Source organism: Pollicipes pollicipes, unplaced genomic scaffold (assembly GCF_011947565.3).
Source record: "Pollicipes pollicipes isolate AB1234 unplaced genomic scaffold, Ppol_2.1 Scaffold_5724;HRSCAF=6776_pilon_pilon_pilon, whole genome shotgun sequence".
Classification (NCBI taxonomy): Eukaryota; Metazoa; Arthropoda; class Thecostraca; order Pollicipedomorpha; family Pollicipedidae; genus Pollicipes; species Pollicipes pollicipes.
The window spans coordinates 9,971,658-9,991,530 of NW_023596746.1; the positions used below are offsets into that span (position 1 = coordinate 9,971,658).

General features: G+C 52.2%; 1 protein-coding gene across 1 annotated transcript in view; it reads left to right on the plus strand.

Moving 5' to 3' along the window:
- The first annotated feature begins 695 nt into the window (after positions 1 to 695).
- Positions 696 to 19,873, plus strand: part of LOC119102480 (FMRFamide receptor) — a 169,299-nt gene continuing 150,121 nt past the window's right edge. Inside the window, exon 1 of the mRNA XM_037225851.1 lies at positions 696 to 1,038. Within this exon, the coding sequence (XP_037081746.1) occupies positions 696 to 1,038 (343 nt within the window). The remainder of the gene's footprint in view (positions 1,039 to 19,873) is intronic.

A 19,873-nucleotide genomic window follows, 5' to 3' on the forward strand; every position in this document is an offset into this window, starting at 1 on the left:
TATCGGAGGGATCAAATTGACGCCTACACTCGAGCGGAGGGCACTCAACCGGCCACCCGGGCACGTGTTAAAGGAATATACAAAGACTACGGTGACGACTGACGGGCAGCAATTGACCTTCAAACCTTTCTTAATGATTTTATGGCTGAGCTCTCAATTCATGGCAAAAAGGTTTCGGGTTTGTTTTCAGCGAAACGAGACACCTTCGCCAAACTACGACGCTTCAGCGCGCACTACGCACTATGGTGCGCAGTGTACCATGGGTCTTTCCGTGACAACCCAGGGATCATTGAAGCCGTATCGACCACACCTGTAAGCGTTCCGTGCCGTGATCTGTTTGAGAGCGACTCTCGTGTTCCTGTCAGCAATCTCGACTGCCTCGACAGGCCGCTGATCTGGCCCCGAATACGCTGTGTGTTCCGTCGGAGCCGACAACAACTGAGCGGATCACCGCAGCCATCGGGCTATTTTTAAGGCCGCCTGTCGCGTCCGTGCGGCGGCCGCGGAGGAGCCCGATGCTGTTCGGCGACGGCGGCTGCCGGCCGAAGGGGGGGGGGGGGGGGGGCGGCGCGAGCGCCGGCGGCCGCGGCGGCCGGCGCTGCCGTCAGTGCGACGCCACCGTCAGTAAGGCGCCGGCCGCCGCGCGCTGAGGCGGCTCGAGGAGGGTCGCTCGTGAACGCCGCCCAGCCGCCACCATGTCGAACCTCACTAGCGAGCTGACGACGGCGGCGCCGACGGCCGACCCAGGGTTGGCTGCTATGGTGTCGGACACGCGCTTCGTCATCCAGCGCGTGCTGACGCCGATGGTGATGCTGGTGGGCGTGATCGGGAACCTGGTGAGCATCATTGTGCTGACGCGACGCCGCATGAGGAGCTCGACCAACAGCTACCTGACGGCGCTGGCCGTCTCCGACACCCTGTACCTGGCCATTAGCTTCACGCTGTCGCTGAAGCACTCGGTGCCCGGCATCTCGCACCCGGACTTCCGCATCTACTGGCACTACTGGCCGTTCGGACTCTGGCTCATCGACGCCGCAAGTAAGTCACACCGCAGCGTCACTGCCGCGCTCGCCGTCACACGTGGCCGTCATGTGTGGGGCCGCCTGTGCGTCACACGTGGTCGGACACCCGCGCCGCTCGGCGCGCGACGCAGCTCACGCTACGCCTTTATCCAGGCTGAAATCACCAAGCAGTCTCGCAAAAAACGGCCATGAGAACTCGAGAAAGTTCCTCGCGCCGTTTTCTTCCAGTATTCGACGTTTATTTGGAAGACGCTATGCTTCACTTTGCATCGGATCTCAGGAGATGACGTCCCCTCCACAGATACGGTAACTCGACTCTAGACAACTTCAGAACGCTTAAGTGGGGTGACGCAACTGCCTTGATTGGGTCGCGCGTATTATGGAAGCTCCGGTAAATAAGTCGGCTCCGATACTCCCGAAACACCGGTTTAGTTCGGTTTTGTCCATCCACTATTGCGTTGGGGGAGGAGGGGCTTTTAATCCGTCCAGGTTGCCTGCAATCTATGCTTAACTGCGTTAAGTGGTCTAATGGACGCACCTATTTGCTATGCACTCCGCGAACCGGCTAATGCAAATCGACCCGACGGCAGGTGCTGGCAAAGCTAGTTGGACCGTGAGCTGAACGGATGTTCGGAGTCGGAACCATGCTTGGCGAAGGTCTCCAGCGGTCAGGTGGCCCTGCCGGGGCCTTCGCTAACCGCCATCGGCCATAGGCCCGCTTTTCACCGTCGGGGCCTCTGCCGACCGCCACCGGCCATAGGCCCGCTCCTCACTGCCCACCGCCATCGGCCATAGGCCCGCTCCTCACTGTCGGGGCCTCTGCCGACCGACCACCGGCCATAGGCCCGCTCCTCACTGTCGGGACCTCTGCCGACCGCCACCGGCCATAGGCCCTCTCCTCACTGCCGGGACCTCTGCCGACCGCCACCGGCCATAGGCCCGCTGTTCACTGTTGGGACAATTGCGGACCACCACCGGCCCCCCGCTGCTCACTGTCGGGTCCTCTGCCGACCGCCACCGGCCATAGGCCCGCTCCTCACTGCCGGGGCCTCTGCCCACCGCCACCGGCCATAGGCTCGCTCCTCACTGTCGGGGCCTCTGCCGACCGACCACCGGCCATAGGCCCGCTCCTCACTGCCGGGACCTCTGCCGACCGCCACCGGCCCGCTGTTCACTGTTGGGACAATCGCGGACCACCACCGGCCCCCCGCTGCTCACTGTCGGGGCCTCTGCCGACCGCCACCAGCCATAGGCCCGTTCCTCACTGTCGGGGCATTTGCCGACCGCCACCGTCCATATGCCCGCTGTTAACTGCCGGACCTCTGCCGACCGACCCCGGTCATAAGCCCGCTGTTTACTTTCGGGGCCTCGCCGGCCGCCACCGGCCTTAGGTCCGCTGCTCAGTTATAACCGCACTCCCCATGCTGCTACCTTTGGCGCCATGTATCACTGCGTCACACGTAGATCGAAGTGCACGACCCGTGCACACATTTACGACTTAGTTACCTGTTGACAGCATGGGGACGGTGTTTGCACATCGAGCACACACCACGGACCTCAACCCGACCGCAGTTGTCCGCCTATCTCAAGATATCGCGGGCGCTTCCAGCCGAAGTTGGGACGGCAGTCGCGGCTGCGGCTCAAGTTTTCAGTCAACAACCCAAGGACTTTGGGCCGGCCTGATTGGCCGTACAGCTTAAAGTGTGCGAGTCCGCGGACTTCCTGGGCGAATAAGACACGCTGCCACCGTGATCCAACGCAAGGCATAGCGCACGACGGCCGCAGGGAAAGTGGTCGTCTTAGAAAACGTAACATTTCACCACGTTATAAACTCTAGATGACATTTCCTTATGTTGCTCGTACTGAGGCCGATTGAAATAGTCTTAGTGCGATAACTCCAAACACTACACATCTCTTTACAGGGAATGTCCCACCTTTGGGCCATGTTTCAAGAACATATTCTTATGCAATTTTAGGACTCGTGACGTATAGTAATAACATTGACTGCTGCCACTGTAGCACCGTTAAGACATATAAAGGATATTCATTTAAGCTATTTTTAATCTAAATTGACTGCCAACTATTTGACACAGCGCTGCGCTTCTTCCCTGCAGTTGCGACTACCGTCATCAGCGAATAAAAAAACGTCTGTGATTGGGCCAGCGAGCAAGGGTATGCTGCTGAGAAGCTCACGGAACAATTGCTTCGCGCTCGCATATCTTTTTGTCGGAACAAATTGCTTCAAACTTTCGAAGTATGTATCAGATTCATGTTTTGGCTCAATGATATTTATCCTGCAGGGTCGGCTACTTAAAAGCCAAATTCTAAGCTGTTTAGAAAGATTTCGAGAAAACTGGTATTCTGGTGAGAATGCTGTCATTTTCATAACTCAGTCCCCCCCCCCCAACTCATTTCGCAAAACTACGCCCCAGACCAGGGGTGTAACTTCCTATTCAGTTGGGGGTGCTTTAGCCACCTACCCCAACTTGGGTTCTAGTCCCCCACACTTTGAGAAATAAGTTGGTCAAACCCAGACAGAAACGTGTTTGTTGACATATTTTGGATTAGGTCGCGTTACTTTTCGCTAGTGATCCTCTCCCCGCAACTTATTTTATTTTGCTAAACTACGTTCCTGACATGAAGGACGCCCGCCGACGAAAGCTTGCGACGCCGTTCAAGGGACATTTGGTGCAGCGGCATGCATATGTTCAAATTCTGAAATTAGCGCTGCCTTTCAGATCGAAGTTTTGGGGCTAACCGAGATTGCAATGAAACAAAATTGTGGAGTCCGCACAATTTAGAAACTTGCAACCTACCTTGAACACCATGATAAGCTCGTGGTCTCTTGTCTCATCGGTGGGATAAGTTTTGCATGTGGTTTTGTTCGCAATGAGGTGGCTTTCGAAAAAATATGTCGCGTTCATAGACTTACCACCAAGCACGCCGTTTGGTATTGTGGTTGACATCCCCATTCTGTAAGATATCGCCATTGATGACCAGCGTCGAAATGTCTTCTGAACGAACAACTGGAATAGCCTATGCATGTGCAATAATGCGTCTGATGCTTCCAGAAAAAAAACTCCCGAAAGAAGGGTGACTAGATGATTATAAGCAATATTCTGACTACGTAATGCTGATGGGAAAATGAAATAATGCTGACTAGATAATGGTTCTGGCTACGCATATATGCTGTTTACATAACAGTCAAAGGCACAAAGTTTTCCGTTTTTGGATGGTTCATCTTCTACTTAAAATGCGACGATAGGCATGTTAAGGGGTCATTCTTTACTTTGCAATTAATGTGAGACTCCAAAACTACCCACCATGTGTTGCAATGACAACAACTAGAATACCACAGCTCAACAGTCTGAGGCATTCAAACTTAGTGTATCAACCCCGATACTTCCTTTCAGCGCCAGGATCCCGGCGTTCTAGAAAATACAGTCGCGCTGTCATCGGTGGCCTATGGTTGCAACACATTGATGTACCTACATTGCACATTCCAATTAGCTGATAGTTGTACGAAAGACCGACCAAGGTCCGGTTCCCGGCTTCCGGCCAATCAATCAGCCAGCCGCAAGGAACGACTAGCTGATCCGGGTAGCCGACCAAGGTCGTGAGAAGTTTTTAAACTGTTTAGAAATGTGTGCACAGGGATGTGAACCGTAAATCTGGCATACAGATCTGATGAGGAATCAAATGTGATTAATCTGAATCCACTCCGTTTACGATTCGGCCACAATCATAGACCCCGTCAGACGCTAAGTGGATAACTAAGATTTTAAGTTGATTAAATGTGTGACTAAGTGTAAACTAGCGTGTAATTGAAAGACGTTCACGGGAACTTTAATCTTGTAACGCTGTATATTCAGCTACGCTAGCTTTGGCCAGCCAGAAGTGGCTGGTCGCTTCGCAGCTTGATGATACGGTTCACGAGACACTGCTGAAAATAAATCTAGCGAGTAATCTTGGAGTGGCACGATAAAAACAGCATCAGACGAACACACATGATATCCCCAACCAGAAGCGACTCCATCACGAATGTTTTTCCTATCGGAGTATTGCTAGATGTGGCGGGAGGCGTGTTGTAATGAGTATGCAATAACACTAGATCGGCAACACCCATGTTAGATTAATACAGACGTGTGCATTCAGAAGAAGTGCATCATGGCAGCAAAGTATCAGTTATAAAATGGTATAGACTCGCAGGCAAACTGGAAAAACGTAGGTAAAGCGGACGAGTTACGGTCAACCCAAGGTTCAAAAGGTAAATCCCTGAAACGTAGGTAAGGCTGCGGGGCGATGAACTAGTACTTTGGCAGGCGTTAAACAGTACTCGCCATGCGTTATTTGCAAATCCATTGAAGTGATGCTATGTTGTGAATTACCACATGACATTGGACACAGTATTGTATGGTTATTCTGCGGCCATACGCTCGTCAACAACGCGTTGCAATGACGCCATTAACGATGGTGTCTATCACGTCTTCCATTTAATATCATTGCTGAGGCATGGCGCTTTGCCATGGTTACAGCCACCCATAAACAATGTGTGTAGAAGTTGGCTCCTTTGCTAGCTCAACTCTCATCCTGATATGCTTCTGCTATTATGCAAACCGGTATTGGTAGGAAACGACGTCGAAAACTGTTGTTCTTACAGTGGGGCCATATTTTAGGCGTGCCGGGTTCCGCCGCTGGACTTTGATCCGTCGCTGGTGAAAGACAGCAATGGAGGCGCAGTGGGTTGGTGGGCATGTATGTGAGTCGTCACGCTCGCGTTCGTTTGGGTGAAAAATGTTCTAATCTGCAGACAACGTACCTCATTTGGTACCTATGCCTATTGGAGTTGTTACTGAAGTCCTGCAGCTGTGCGTAAAGATTCCCGATGAGCGACCCCTTTCAGATCGTTAAAATGTCTGCAGGTGATTTGCACCATGATACGGGGAGCTGGAAAAATTGTCCACGATTGGCAGCTGCCGGGCATCTCAAGTCGTTTTTTCATGCATTGCCCTAAGCCTAGTGCTAATTTTTCACAATTGTTGCGGGGGACCTGAGCCCCGAAGCCCCCCCCCCCCCTTCCCCTTTCATACCGCGAAAGTTCCCGTGTCTCTGCCAATCTAGATCAGTGCGTTAGCGCCCCAGGAGATAAGATTGCGCAATCATTCAGTACCTACACTTGCGCGCGCCGGTATCGTTTTTTTTTTTACAAGCATTCAGATCATAAAGATGCTTTAAGGCATGATGGACATGAACCTGCATTGTTATCTTTGGAACTAAATATCGGCTCCAGGTAGCAAGAGCTGAATCTGAGAGACATTCAGACTGGTACATGTCAGCCAATTGCGCTTGATAACCATTGGATATTTGCCAGTCCTATCATGTCATCTTGGGATGGGGAGGGAGAGGGGGAGCATTGCACCTCGCTTATCTTCCCGCCGTGCAACGAAGTTCATGTTGATGTTTTATAGAGATGGTGGTGACCGTTGGGTACCTCTTCAACTCTTTCATTGCTTTTGCATATCCATTATTTTGCACGCCTCCCGAAAAGGGGCGCAGCCAGGATTTTCCTAAGTGAGGGGCCCGGAGCTCGGCGTGCATGAATCACTCTAGTGGCGCAGTTTCGCAAGATGAGTTAGTTGGGCGGGGGGGGGGGGGGTGGAGGCTGAGCAGAAGAAAATGACTCAATTTCTCCCCCCCCAGAACGCCTACAAGCCGGTTTCTACTCAAATTTGGCCACTCTCCTCCAAGAAGCAGGGGGGGGGGGGGGGGCTGAAGCCCTCCCCAACTGAACGCGAAACTACACACCTGCACCACACCGATTTTTGTTTCTGTCAGTAGCCATCGACATAGCGAAAAACGAAACATCCGGGTCTAAGGAGAGGTCCCCAGAGCCCTACGCCCTTCTCTTGGATGCGCCTCTGCTTTCAAATTCATATCAAATTCCAAAAATTCCAAATTCTGCTTCTAAATAAGGGACAAAACAACATCGACCAAAGCTCTGCATATGGAGACGCAGAATTTAGGCCTGGTGCTGCGCTATCTGGATGAATGATCCTCCCCCACAAGTAGATGTTACATTGGAAGCATCTCGGACTCCGCGAAATGGTGCCTCTGAGTGCTGCTATGCTTGCGGGGGGAGGGGACTGGGCTTTCTCTCCTAGTGGTTTTGCATGTTCCATGACCACATCTGCTATTGTATAGATTCAACTCCAATGACTGCAGTTTGTCCCCAAAGCCAGGGCTGCAGCTTGGGGGGAGGGGGCAGGGAAGGACACCTTCCCTCCTTCCCGAACGTCAGGAGGAGGGAAGTTGTCCTCCGTCTCCGCTGGCTCTATTGGGGCCAGAGAATGAGCTGGCTGCTGCGGCAACGGCCAAACATAAATGTGGCGAGAAACGCGCACTGCTGCATGGGGCGCATGACACATTGTGGCAGCATATTGTAATACAAAGCGATCCATTTAGACTATACCGCTTATGCTTGCGATTTCAGAGTGTCTGTGGTGCACTCCGCATCGCACTACCATTGCTTGCAAGTCATCGTTTTCCGGTTCGGTATGTTGCCAGATTGCTCAACAAAATTTATTGCTCGGTTTACCCGACTAATGTTGATTTGCGTCTAAGCCACAGAATCGTCAAATGATTGCGTTCAAAGTCTTTATCACATTGTTTTTGGTTGACTGTGGTCTGAGTTCTCATTTTTCCAAATTAATTGGGTTTCGTCTTCGAGAACCATTTCTTTCAAATTGAAATCATCGCGCGAAGCGAAATCGAACACAATTACGTATGGCTCCAATTCGAACATCGTCCGAAATGGCATTATTGAGCGGAACGTATAACGAAGTCGAATAAGTCCTGGGCACTCAGCGCCAACGTTCCAACGCTGTTTTTCCAGTGTCCGCTCCCCTCAGCCTTATCAAATGTGCGATTACATCGGTGGCTTTATTTTGTGACCGTGCTCTTTTGTGAACCACGCGTGTTTATCAGCCAGAATCAACGCTTCATTTGCTTGAGTCGTAGATGTTGTCCTTGAAGCATACCGCAGCCGCTAAACCGTAACATGCGACGCTACCCATGCGATGCACAGTGCCCCTCTTTGCCGAGTACACTGAGCATAGCCGTTCTGATCTAGAGGTGTTATATATACATATACATATGCATATGTATATATATATATATATATATATATATATATATATATATATATATATGCATATTAAACTTCGAGTGAAGGCAAAAATGACTAACAATGGCAGAGTACAGTTGTTAATCGCTTTGGCAAAACGCGTATTATTATGGTCTCCAGTGGTTATTTACTGATGGTTGCTCAGGCTACGGGATAATGCGATACCACCCAAGCAACCCGTTATTACGCTATATAGCAAAACAGTGGGAAATGTATTTAACCATGACTTACCTAGGGATGTTTACCGAAATGGAGCAATCGGCTTTGTTGTTGCAATCTTTGCATAAATTCAAATGAATAAGAACAAATTTAAATAGGAGGCACATCTCCAACTTCACCCAAAAAATCAAACAGAATTGACCCTTTCATTAGTCATCAGCGCCACATTAACCAGTCGGCTAGCCAAAGGTGGCTGGTCGACTAGCAGCCGACCAGAAAACCGGGTAACCGGAACGAACTTTGATTATACTAATGGCAAATACACAAAGGAAGGCCACGTCGTCATGTTTCATAATCGCCGAGTCGCACAGTTCAGTCCTGCGAGATCACAAGAGTGAAATATGAATGTATTCATTTGTATGCTGTGTTGTGAGCTGGTCATTGCACGCAGGTTTATAAAAGCTAAGCTTTTTTAAAGCTTCGGAAAACGGTGAATTGGGACAAGGATGGGATAAGGGACTATATGTACTGCACTTAAATCCACCACTCCGGCTGTGTTGTTTCAGTTCTTGGATCACTTTGCGCTGAGCCGTTCAGCCTCAGCTTTTTCAACCAGATAAGTTGGAGGATTGCAATGCTCCATGCCAGCCCTCCCCCGCCAGGTGGAGCCCGCCTGGACAGCCGATAGGTGCCTTATCTGTGAGAGACGGGCCGCACCAGGCGGCGCACTTCTCGGATCCTCCTCCCAGTCCCGATGAATTACGAGTCCTCCACCTTTTCCGCGGGCCGCTGTGACGGAATGAGATAAAGAGTCGCATAGCGTGGGGTTTTACCAAGAATATTCGGCAGTTGCTAATGTCTGTCTATTGCTCTAAACTGAACGGAACCCCTGAATGAGCTGGCTGTGGGCTCCTCAGATGTAGGGCCTGGTGTGTTATGCGCATTACAATGACCACCAAGGCCTGCACGTGATAAAGGGGATAAATGGCGGACGTTGGAGGCAGGACTGGAGGATTTCGGGCCTTTACGGACTGACATCAGATTTCGGCAACCAGGGCAGGCAAGGACGTGAAACCGGCCGTGTGGAATAGGCGTGCGTGCTCCCCACAAATCCCAGAGTGATTTCCACACTGCCCGACTCAAAGATGCACTGGCGATACATCGCAGCCTCCAATGTCATCCGCTTTGAAGTTGTCCTCAAATAGAGTGTACTGGTGGAAAAAAACGCTGCATACCGATACATGAAACTCCATGCGCAGGTAGCCCAAATTATTGAGAACAATATCGTCTCAAAATATTTATGTCTTTTCTCAAAGGCTTTTGTCAACCACCAAAAGAGCTACTTGTTTTCATTTCATCTATCTTGTCAATTAAAAAGGTCACGACTTGGTTGGTCCAAAGCCAGTCAATTTTTCAACAATGCCATTAGCATATTTGTGGTCGGACGCCAGATAACAGGGCTCATCGCCTGCGAAATTCATGAAAAGAGAATGTTCCAATGCAATAATAAGTCTAATCAGCATGGATCCCCAACGGCGATCAGCTCCATTCATTTACGGTGAAGCATCACTCCATGGCGACACAATCATGTCTTTGATCATGTCGCGCGTTCCACGCTGCGAGGACGTCGAGCGGCTATTATTCGGTGATGAACACGTGGAAGGTTACCCTGCGCATCGCTGTAGATATTGATAAACCGCTGTGGCTCCCGGAATACAGCTTGTAAAGATTTATGCGCTGCAGTCTTCAGTAAGTATGCCTGTTGGTTGATCCCCACACCGCTTTGCTCGAGCAAGGTACGACAAATTGAACTAGCATCGTGTGGTATGAATGACGTAATGCGATGTGATACAGGTAGTGGTCGTAACTCATGCCGTGGCATATGCTGGTGTAATTCAGTGTGTCCCGTAATTGTGCTGCGCCAAACTGTAACCATGGTGAGCGAAATGCGAGGAAGCCAGCCAGCCAGCCAGCCAGCCGCTTCGACAGGCCTCCACTAGCGTCCGTCCGCAGGCATGTTGACGGGAACGGGACATTAATGAGGTCAGATAGAAAAAGAACGGCTCCGAAAAACACATTATGCATGACTCTGCCTCAGACCAACGACGAGAGAGGAGAGCAGAAAGCAATGAGCCAGAGCAGGATGAAAAACACTTCGCAGAGGAGCGTGGACGGCGTTTTCGCCCGTTCATTTCTACTCGTCGCGCCCGAGCCGCCTGAGCCTTCGCAGAGACGTGGCCTGGCCAGGCCTTTCTGTTTCGGAACCGGTCGGCTGATCCGTCTGCGTGCCGCTGCGTCTCGGTCCGCCGTTGACCGGGATCGATGGGCGGTCTGGCGCCTCTGGGGACGGCGGGCTGCCTGACACCGCACCGGCCAGGGCAGCTGGCGCCCTCACCCACGTCCGTCCGGCGGCCGTAGTGAGCCGACGTTTGGTGTCTCGCCACTGGGTCTCCCGGCTCATGCCGGTCTGGTGGTGGCAATGAGCCGACGTTTGGTGTCCCGCCACTGGGTCTCCCGACCTACGCCGGTCCGGTGGTGGTAATGAGCCGACGTTTGGTGTCTCGCCGCTGGGTCTCCCGGCTCATGTCGGACCGGTGGTGGTAATGAGCCGACGTGTGGTGCGTTTCTCGGCCGGGTCTCCCGACCTATGCCGGTCCGGTGGTGGTAATGAGCCGACGTTTGGTGTCCCGCCACTGGGTCTCCCGACCTACGCCGGTCCGGTGGTGGTAATGAGCCGACGTTTGGTGTCTCGCCGCTGGGTCTTCCGGCTCATGCCGGTCTAGTGGTGGTGATGAGCCGACGTTGGTGCGTCTCTCCGCCGGGTCTCCCGACCTACGCCGGTCCGGTGGTGGTAATGAGCCGACGTGTGGTGCGTCTCGCCGCTGGGCCTCCCGGCTCATGCCGGACCGGTGGTGGTAATGAGCCGACGTATGGTGCATCTCCCCGCTGGGTCTCCCGACCTATGCCGGTCCGGTGGTGGTAATGAGCCGACGTTTGGTGCATCTCCCCGCCGGGTCTCCCGACCTACGCCGGTCCGGTGGTGGTAGTGAGCCGACGCTTGGTGCGTCTCCCCGCCGGGTCTCCCGACCTACGCCGGTCTGGTGTCAGCTGCGTCCGCCCTGCTCCAGCGGCGGTGTCGGTCGGGTTTCACTTGACCCCGGCTCCAGCGGCGGTGTCGGCGTCCTGCCTGACCCCGCTCCGGCGGCGGTGTCGGTCGGGTTTCACTTGACCCCGGCTCCGGCGGCGGTGTCGGCCGGGTTTCACTTGGCCTCGGCTCCGGCGGCGGTGTCGGCGTCCTGCCTGACCCCGCTCCGGCGGCGGTGTCGGTCGGGTTTTCACTTGACCTCGGCTCCAGCGGCGGTGTCGGCGTCCTGCCTGACCCCGCTCCGGCGGCGGTGTCGGCCGGGTCTCGCCAGACCCCTGCTCCGGCGGCGGCGGTGTCGGCGTCTTGCCCGACCCCTGCTTCGGCGGGGGTGTCGACCGGGTCCCGTCCGACCCCGGCTCACCACAACTGTATCAGTGCACCGAGGTTAGTCCAGACGCTGATAAGAAATCCTGAAACAATTGCAGTATTCACCCGTAAACTTTGCCAGCGATATCTAACGCGTTATCTATCTGATTCTAAGTTATGTAGAAGTTTATTATTTATATGTTAGACATATTATGATATGACGGCCTAAGAAGGCAAAAGATGTTGGCCCAATGGACCGACATTCCCTGCGGATGCCAGAATATACGTTCCTCTGTGCTTTGCTGACTTTGTGACCTGTTATTTTTATACTAGTGTTGGTATAAGACATTGCTAGCATCAGTAATGCTGCATCAGAAAACACTTTCCCCCGCGCACTATACATGTGTAATTTTGAATTGATTGCTTCCTACTGCTAGGGTGTTCAGAGGTGTCGAAATCACACCACTGCATGACGAATACACGCTCTGGGACCGGCGTCATCCTTCCGTGCTCACCTCAGTCAGCACCGCAAACCTGTTTGAAAGCTGTGGAAAACAGGCACCGCTCGTGTCGGCGCACGTTTCACAACAGAGCGTCAGGCGACGGGGCGTGACCGACGCACCCGTGCCCCCGTCACGACCGTGACACCCGACCTGCGCCGGGATCCCCAGGACGCAGGCCGGATCCACCGCGATCCTACCTGGACAAGGTCAAGTGTCTGTGATTTTCTGGGATCCAGCTACGTGCCTGTCTGACACTAATAGGCTTTGGGCGAAGGGTGTTGTAATGAAGTCTTGCACCCGCACGTGGCTATAAAATAATCCATTCCACAAAAAAGAAGAAACAAACGCACATGCGTCCTTCACCAGGGCGCTTCAAAGGCGAGACCAGCCTGTCTGGTGAAGAAAAGTGTCTTTGATCTGGCCTTTTGTTTTTCTGTATGACCCGCATGTTTATAACATTTCGCGATAATGTCTGAACGGAATGCTTGTGATGATCTCTTTGATGCGGAACAGCTATCACTGTTAAAGCCATCAGGCGAGATTGAGGCGAGTTGAGCAAGCCTTTGAAACCGTTCATTTGGCTGCGTCGGACCTGAAATGCGTCAGATGAAAGCAGCAACGCAATGAGATGTGCTGATATCAGTCGAGATCGTTACTCTGGTGCCACGGACAGGCCGTCCCTTGAAGCTTCTAATTGAGTTTAAACTGATAAGGCGAGTGGGCGTACAATCTCGCCCGCACGCCGCCGGGTGACGACTCGGGATATGGATGACGTCACCAATGACTGCGTGGCGGGCATAGCCAAGTTGTGTTGGTTTACGCCGACCAGCGGAGATGTTCTCGCCATCAAGCCACGATGATTATTCAGTACTACCATCTCTGGAAATTGGAAAACACAACGATGCGTTAATTTGTGTGATGTCAGGGTTGTAAGGTTCTGAGGGCAATCCTGCGGACTACGCAATACGAGATTCTCAAACGTTTCACATTCGTACCGACAACTCCAGCGAAAGGATTAATAACCGTCCATCCGTTCCACCACCATTGGAATTCGTTGCATTTGCTCTGCCGAATGTATGCCAAAATTTAACGAGCTGAATGAAAATTAAGCCACGCGATATTTCAGCAATGAGGTTGTCAAGTAGTCATCGTTTGAAGTTACATAGAAAATTTCAACTTAAAACGGCTGTGTGTCACGGAAATCAGCATTAGACTTTGCAGAAAAGGCTGTGTGCACCAGCTTTGCCCAGCAGCATAGTTTTGCTGCTCCCAGCGTCCAGCGACATGACCCACTGACGTCTCCACATCTGTCAGTATTCAGGAGGCGTGACCCACTGACGTCTCCACATCTGTCAGTATTCAGGAGGCGTGACCCACTGACGTCTCCACATCTGCCAGTATTTAGGAGACATGACCCACTGACGTCTCCACATCTGTCAGTATTCAGGAGGCGTGACCCACTGACGTCTCCACATCTGTCAGTATTCAGGAGGCGTGACCCACTGACGTCTCCACATCTGCCAGTATTCAGGAGATATGATCCACTGACTTTTCCACAACCCACCAACGTCTTTACAGACGGTGTCCAAGAGGTGCGACTTACTAACGTCCCTACGGACAGTGTGCGGGAGGAGCGACCCACTGATGTTTCCTCAACCAATCTTCAGGGACGAGACCCAATGATGCTTCCACAACCAGCTTCCATGGGGCGAGACCCACTGATGTCTCCACAGCCAATGTCCGGGGGTGCGACCCTCTGATGCCTCCACAGCCAGCTTCCATGGGGCGAGACCCACTGATGTCTCCACAGCCAATGCCCAGGGGTGCGACCCCCTAACGTTTCGACTTCACATGTGATAAGAACGCCAACCGGCAATGGCAAAAAACCCGCACACTTTCACGTGCGAATGTGATCGGGCACTTGCTTACCAAAGTCACCGGCATGACCTTGACCTTGACCTTGTCGAAGCGTCACTGCCCATGACGGAACAGAGCGTTATCCCCCATAACCCAACAAAGGTGTGCTTATGCTCTCACGGATATAAAGGGGATGCTGCTAAATCGGTTCGTGAAAATGTCTGCGCCATGCGTTGTTTCCATATTGTTCAAAACGAGGAACCATTTAAAATATTACAGTTTAGTGGGAATGTTTCACATTTGAAGAGCTTGAAGCAAGCGTCGGATGATGGAATAAGGTCACGTATATCTATTGGTATATCTTCAAGTGGAAAGGGTCGCTCTAGACAGCACAAGTTCTTTGCTCAGGGAATATGCTCCTCAATATGTCATTGTTTAACCACGTCATCGCCACGTGCACAACATTAATTGAGGGCCGCTTGATGGCCGTTGTATCTGGGAATCATGCTTACGAACGCCACATGTGAGCGACTTGACCACTATATTTTTGTTTGCGTGGACCGCTGCACGGCCAATGAAACGGCTGATTTGAATGACGTTATTGTGGCATCATGAATGCCTGGGTGACCCCGAAATGGCCTCTGCGAAATAGTCTGCATATTTTCGTGGGCACGTAATTCAGAAATTAGAAGAGTTTAGGTTTTAGGAAGGGTAAGACGGATAACTGTATCGAATGATTTTCAAGATGGCTGTTTCAGTTCAAACCCTGATACAAATGTGGAGCACTCCTTTTAAGCGTGTGCACGAGCTTTAGCTCTTACCAGACATTTCCTGGATTCCGAAATGGGAGCTTGGAATCAACGTTTGATGTTTGGACCCAGGATTTAGGTATTCCTCAGGTGTTGCACACTATTCCGTTAAGGGATTATTCCGGGTCTACTGTAGTCATCCTCTTCTGAAATCGTGAAGCTGACTCCCAAACAGGAACATGAGACCGAACAACAGATGCACGATGCACAGATGCACGCACAAGTAGCTGGCATGACTGATGTGGACATTAAAGTCGTTTTAGATCATGGTTGCATCGGGTTAGTGTCTGTGAATTTTATTTTCCCAACCGGTCTGAGCAATCACGGGATCTGATTTAAGCTAAGACCTAAGATGATGGTAGGATATACAACCCACGCTTTTTTAAATAAAAAGCACTTACTGTGTAATCAAACAGATAGGCCTGGGTTAGTACCAAATCCTGCTTGCTGCAATTAGATGAGCTGACAGTGATAAAGTGGAATGAGACTGTGATTAGAGGGAGCTGGGCCAGACACCAAATGTCACCGCAGCACCAATTCTACGTCTTCGTCAGCCGAGCCCGTGCCCAAGGCGCTGTCAATTTGAGCGGCCCGCAAACCGATAACAATAAACAGACGGCCGTGTTTTGACGAGCCTAATGTAGGCTGCATCAGCAGAAATAAACAGCCGCAGTTTTTAGGCGATATTTATTTAACCTCCAGCTGCGGCCAGGCTCCTGAGGCAGCCGTCGTTCCGTCCAAATTGAAGGCATACAGCGCTCTTAAACTGCGGAAGCACATGCTGATCGACTGGCGGGACCGGTGCGGTTGTTGCAACTCACCGGGAACCAGTCGAGCTGACTGCATTCAATTTTGAGCTAACTAGGTTTAAGTCCGAACTTTTTGGCAGCTGGCCTGTCGGGCTCAATGCCTTGCCACGTGAGTCCATCAGGATTGCGGTCATTGTCAGAGCACTGGCTTTCGCGGGCGAGGAAAATCGGTCCTTGGTCGTGCTCGGTACAATGCATCTTTTCTTTTTTGTGCTGCAGTTCTTGCTTTTTCCAGTAGTTCATGATTCATGTATATGCCAGGTCATATGATGCCATGACGCATCATGAAATGGTCTGCATGCTCTTCCTAGGTCATGATGGCTTGTGACATATTCTGACTTTGACCGGCCGTATGCTGTAGACACATCAAACGCTTCAGAGGCTTACGAGGCGGGATTTGATATTGGGTATTCTGGCTTTAGATGTCAACTGCAAGAAATACCATAAGGCGACCTTAACACGGGGGTGGGTGATGTGCCGACTAACATTTCCGTGTTGCCCACGCATGACAGTCTGGCACCAAAGCATCCAGTTTCCCGATTTGCGGGCCGTCCTCTGTCAGCCGGGGCGTCCGTCCTCGGTCAGCTGGGGCGTCCGTCCTCTGTCAGCTGTGGCGTCCGTCCTCGGTCAGCTGTGGCGTCCGTCCTCGGTCAGCCGGGGCGTCCGTCCTCTGTCAGTCGGAGCGTCCGTCCTCGGTCAGCTGGGGCGTCCGTCCTCTGTCAGTCGGGGCGTCCGTCCTCGGTCAGCTGGGGCGTCCGTCCTCTGTCAGTCGGAGCGTTCGTCCTCTGTCAGCCGGGGCATCCGTCCTCTGTCAGTCGGAGCGTCCGTCCTCGGTCAGCTGGGGCGTCCGTCCTCTGTCAGTCGGAGCGTCCGTCCTCGGTCAGCCGGGGCGTCCGTCCTCTGTCAGTCGGAGCGTCCGTCCTCGGTCAGCTGGGGCGTCCGTCCTCTGTCAGTCGGAGCGTCCGTCCTCGGTCAGCCGGGGCATCCGTCCTCAGTCAGTCGGAGCGTCCGTCCTCGGTCAGCTGGGGCGTCCGTCCTCTGTCAGTCGGAGCGTCCGTCCTCTGTCAGTCGGAGCGTCCGTCCTCGGTCAGCCGGGGCATCCGTCCTCAGTCAGTCGGAGCGTCCGTCCTCGGTCAGCTGGGGCGTCCGTCCTCTGTCAGTCGGAGCGTCCGTCCTCGGTCAGCCGGGGCGTCCGTCCTCTGTCAGTCGGGGCGTCCGTCCTCGGTCAGCTGTGGCGTCCGTCCTCTGTCAGTCGGAGCGTCCGTCCTGGTCAGCTGTGGCGTCCGTCCTCGGTCATCTGGGGCGTCCGTCTTCGGGCAGCCGGGTGACACCCTGGCGGCTGCGCGGCGCGCCGGGGTCGCCCGGCGCCAGCAGAATCATTAGCGCCCGGCAGCGGCGCCTGGTATATCACCCTATCGGACGGCGCCGGAGACGCCCAGAGCGTGGCGGCCGGGCTCATCTCCTATCGCTGCAGGTCAACACTTGGTCCGGACCACAGACGGTCTAATGAATGGCACACGCCCCCAGCGAAGAGGCGCCGCCACCAGGCCAGCCGTCGGGTACGCGCGACAATGGGCCCGGGGGCGGGCAATTTTAGCTCCTCTCATGGTGTCCGCCCCAGGGCTTGACAGTATCAGCTTGCCTGCTGTCAACGTGCCCGGAACTCGTCAGCCCGGGGCCCCGCCGGTGGCTGACCCCTGACCTGACCCCTGAAGGACAGCAGGGCCTTGGCTCCGGCCGACAGACCCAAATGCGCTCACCAGGCACAGATGGACTGGTCGGTGGCGTCAGCTCCGGAAACTTGGCAACCCTGGACCGTCGTACAGCTGAAAATGGGCCGAAGCTGCTATTGGTCCAAGAGAAGGCCAATTTCCATTATGCGTTACCTCCATGACTCTTTGTCGAGGCCAGGTCTGCCGTACTTAGTGTCCGTGTGCTCGAACATGCTATTTGCTGTAAGAAGTGTTCTGAAAGAAGCTGAAAGCTAACTAAACTTAATTAAAACTGAAGGAGCGTTTGGCACCGGCCGTCTGTATCCTGTCGTGCCGCGTAATGGTTGAGTTCGACACAATGCAAGAAGGTAGGGTCATCCACTTTGATGCTAGGCAAAACCTGCCAAGTCAAGAAATATTTCGAGGCAAATATTGAATCATTGACGTCTGCAGTTTCCTAAAAGTAGAATCACGCCATGCTGGATTAATATTTAAATGCCGGGCCGAGCACTGCGGCACGTTAAACATTCGCAACACAATTATGCCGTTTAATGGAGTTTCACGACCGAATGTTGGTGCCAGGGCTTACACACCAAGCTCCGCTTCACTTGAGTTGTGATGTCAGGAATCCGCCCAATCAAAATGTTGAGACTTATTTCATAGCAATTATATTTTTATGACGTGAACTTAAGCATGTCATTCCTCAAGTTTTGGATGTTCCGCAAAGAAGGTAAAAATGAGTGTTTTGAGTGGGCTGCATAAATCCCTGTCTTCCGCGAACGCACTTTGTCGAGATGCAGATGAATGAAGATTCAACTGCTGTCCGGTAGTTTTCTAAACCATATTACATGTCAAATATGCATATTTTTATTTGTATTTGACTTCTCGAAACCCATCCACGAGGTGGCTTTTCAGGTCTTCGGCTCATCATAATGTTCGGTGGATTCGATTCGTCACAAAACTCACTCGTCACAGCACATTATAAACAGTACTTTAAAAGACGATGCTACGTAACATGTTATAAATTGCGATGTCGTGAGATCTGCTGTAAAATATGGTACTGTATATACCATACGATAAAACGATGCGTTAAAGACGATGCTATAAAATCCGTGCGAAGTCAAGCGGTGAACCAAATCAATGTTTTAAATTGATAGCATACTGTGCCAAACCCGGAGTACAAATGCAACGATGAATGAAAATAAATTGTAATGGCATGGGATCCGCCTTGACATGCAAAGATCACACACGTACATACATATGGGGTAAATCATGCACATAACCAGCATGGGGTAAAACTAAGGCGCGTGGCATTGGAGCATTTGCGTTTTTAAATGCGAGTTTGAAATCCCTCAGAAGTCAGAGATAAGGACATGGTGGTGGTCGCAAGCGGGCAGTTTCAAGTTTCCGCGGCACGATAAGGATAAGCTCGCCTGGTGGTTTCTTATCGGCAACTGGGCAGGTGGAGAGACGAAGACATGGAGAAGCGCGTCTTTCTCAGTGAAACAGAGGAACCTAGCTTGGGAAGAGATTCGACAGCCGAGCGACTTTTTGCATTTTAACGCTTTAAATACTTCCAGCACTTCCCTTCCCTTGCATTCGCCAAGTCATCAATCCGCGGTCAGTATAGAGGTTCTAGAGGCGGTATTATATGCTGGCTGCGTTTCATGCCAGAGACGATCCTGGGGGCAAAATTTATAAATTTTGAATCCTCTCCACTTGGGTATCGTTCGTACCCACCCCATACACATAAACATAAGATATGGGTGGAACACGGGCTTCGATAATGATTCTGAGAACGTTAGGTAAAAATAATATTCTGAGGCGGTGTACACCGAGATTAGCATTCCGTTGCAATTTTGTTACGCCTTTGGCGACATGCCTCATCTCCTGAAATCGTCACGGCTGCGATCGCGCCGAGGAAATCTGATTGTGCCGTGAAGGTACGATAGCCTCTCCATCCAACGTAAAGTGAAAATCACAGATTTTCTTCCAAGGATGTTTTGAACCCAACGGGCACACAAACAAGGGAACACGAGAAGAAGTTTAAGTGGGTCGAGACTTTTCTTGTTTGGGAGGAAGCGTGGCCCAGGAGCTGACTGTCATCTGCAATATTAGGGAGGAGCGTGGCACAGCCCCAGGAGCTGACTGTCATCTGCATATTAAGGGAGGAGCGTGGCCCAAGAGCTGACTGTCATCTGCATATTAAGGGAGGAGCGTGGCCCAGGAGCTGACTGTCATCTGCATATTAAGGGAGGAGCGTGGCCCAGGAGCTGACTGTCATCTGCATATTAAGGGAGGAGCGTGGCCCAGGAGCTGACTGTCATCTACATATGAGATGCGCACCAGGCATACTGGCAGCCCATTC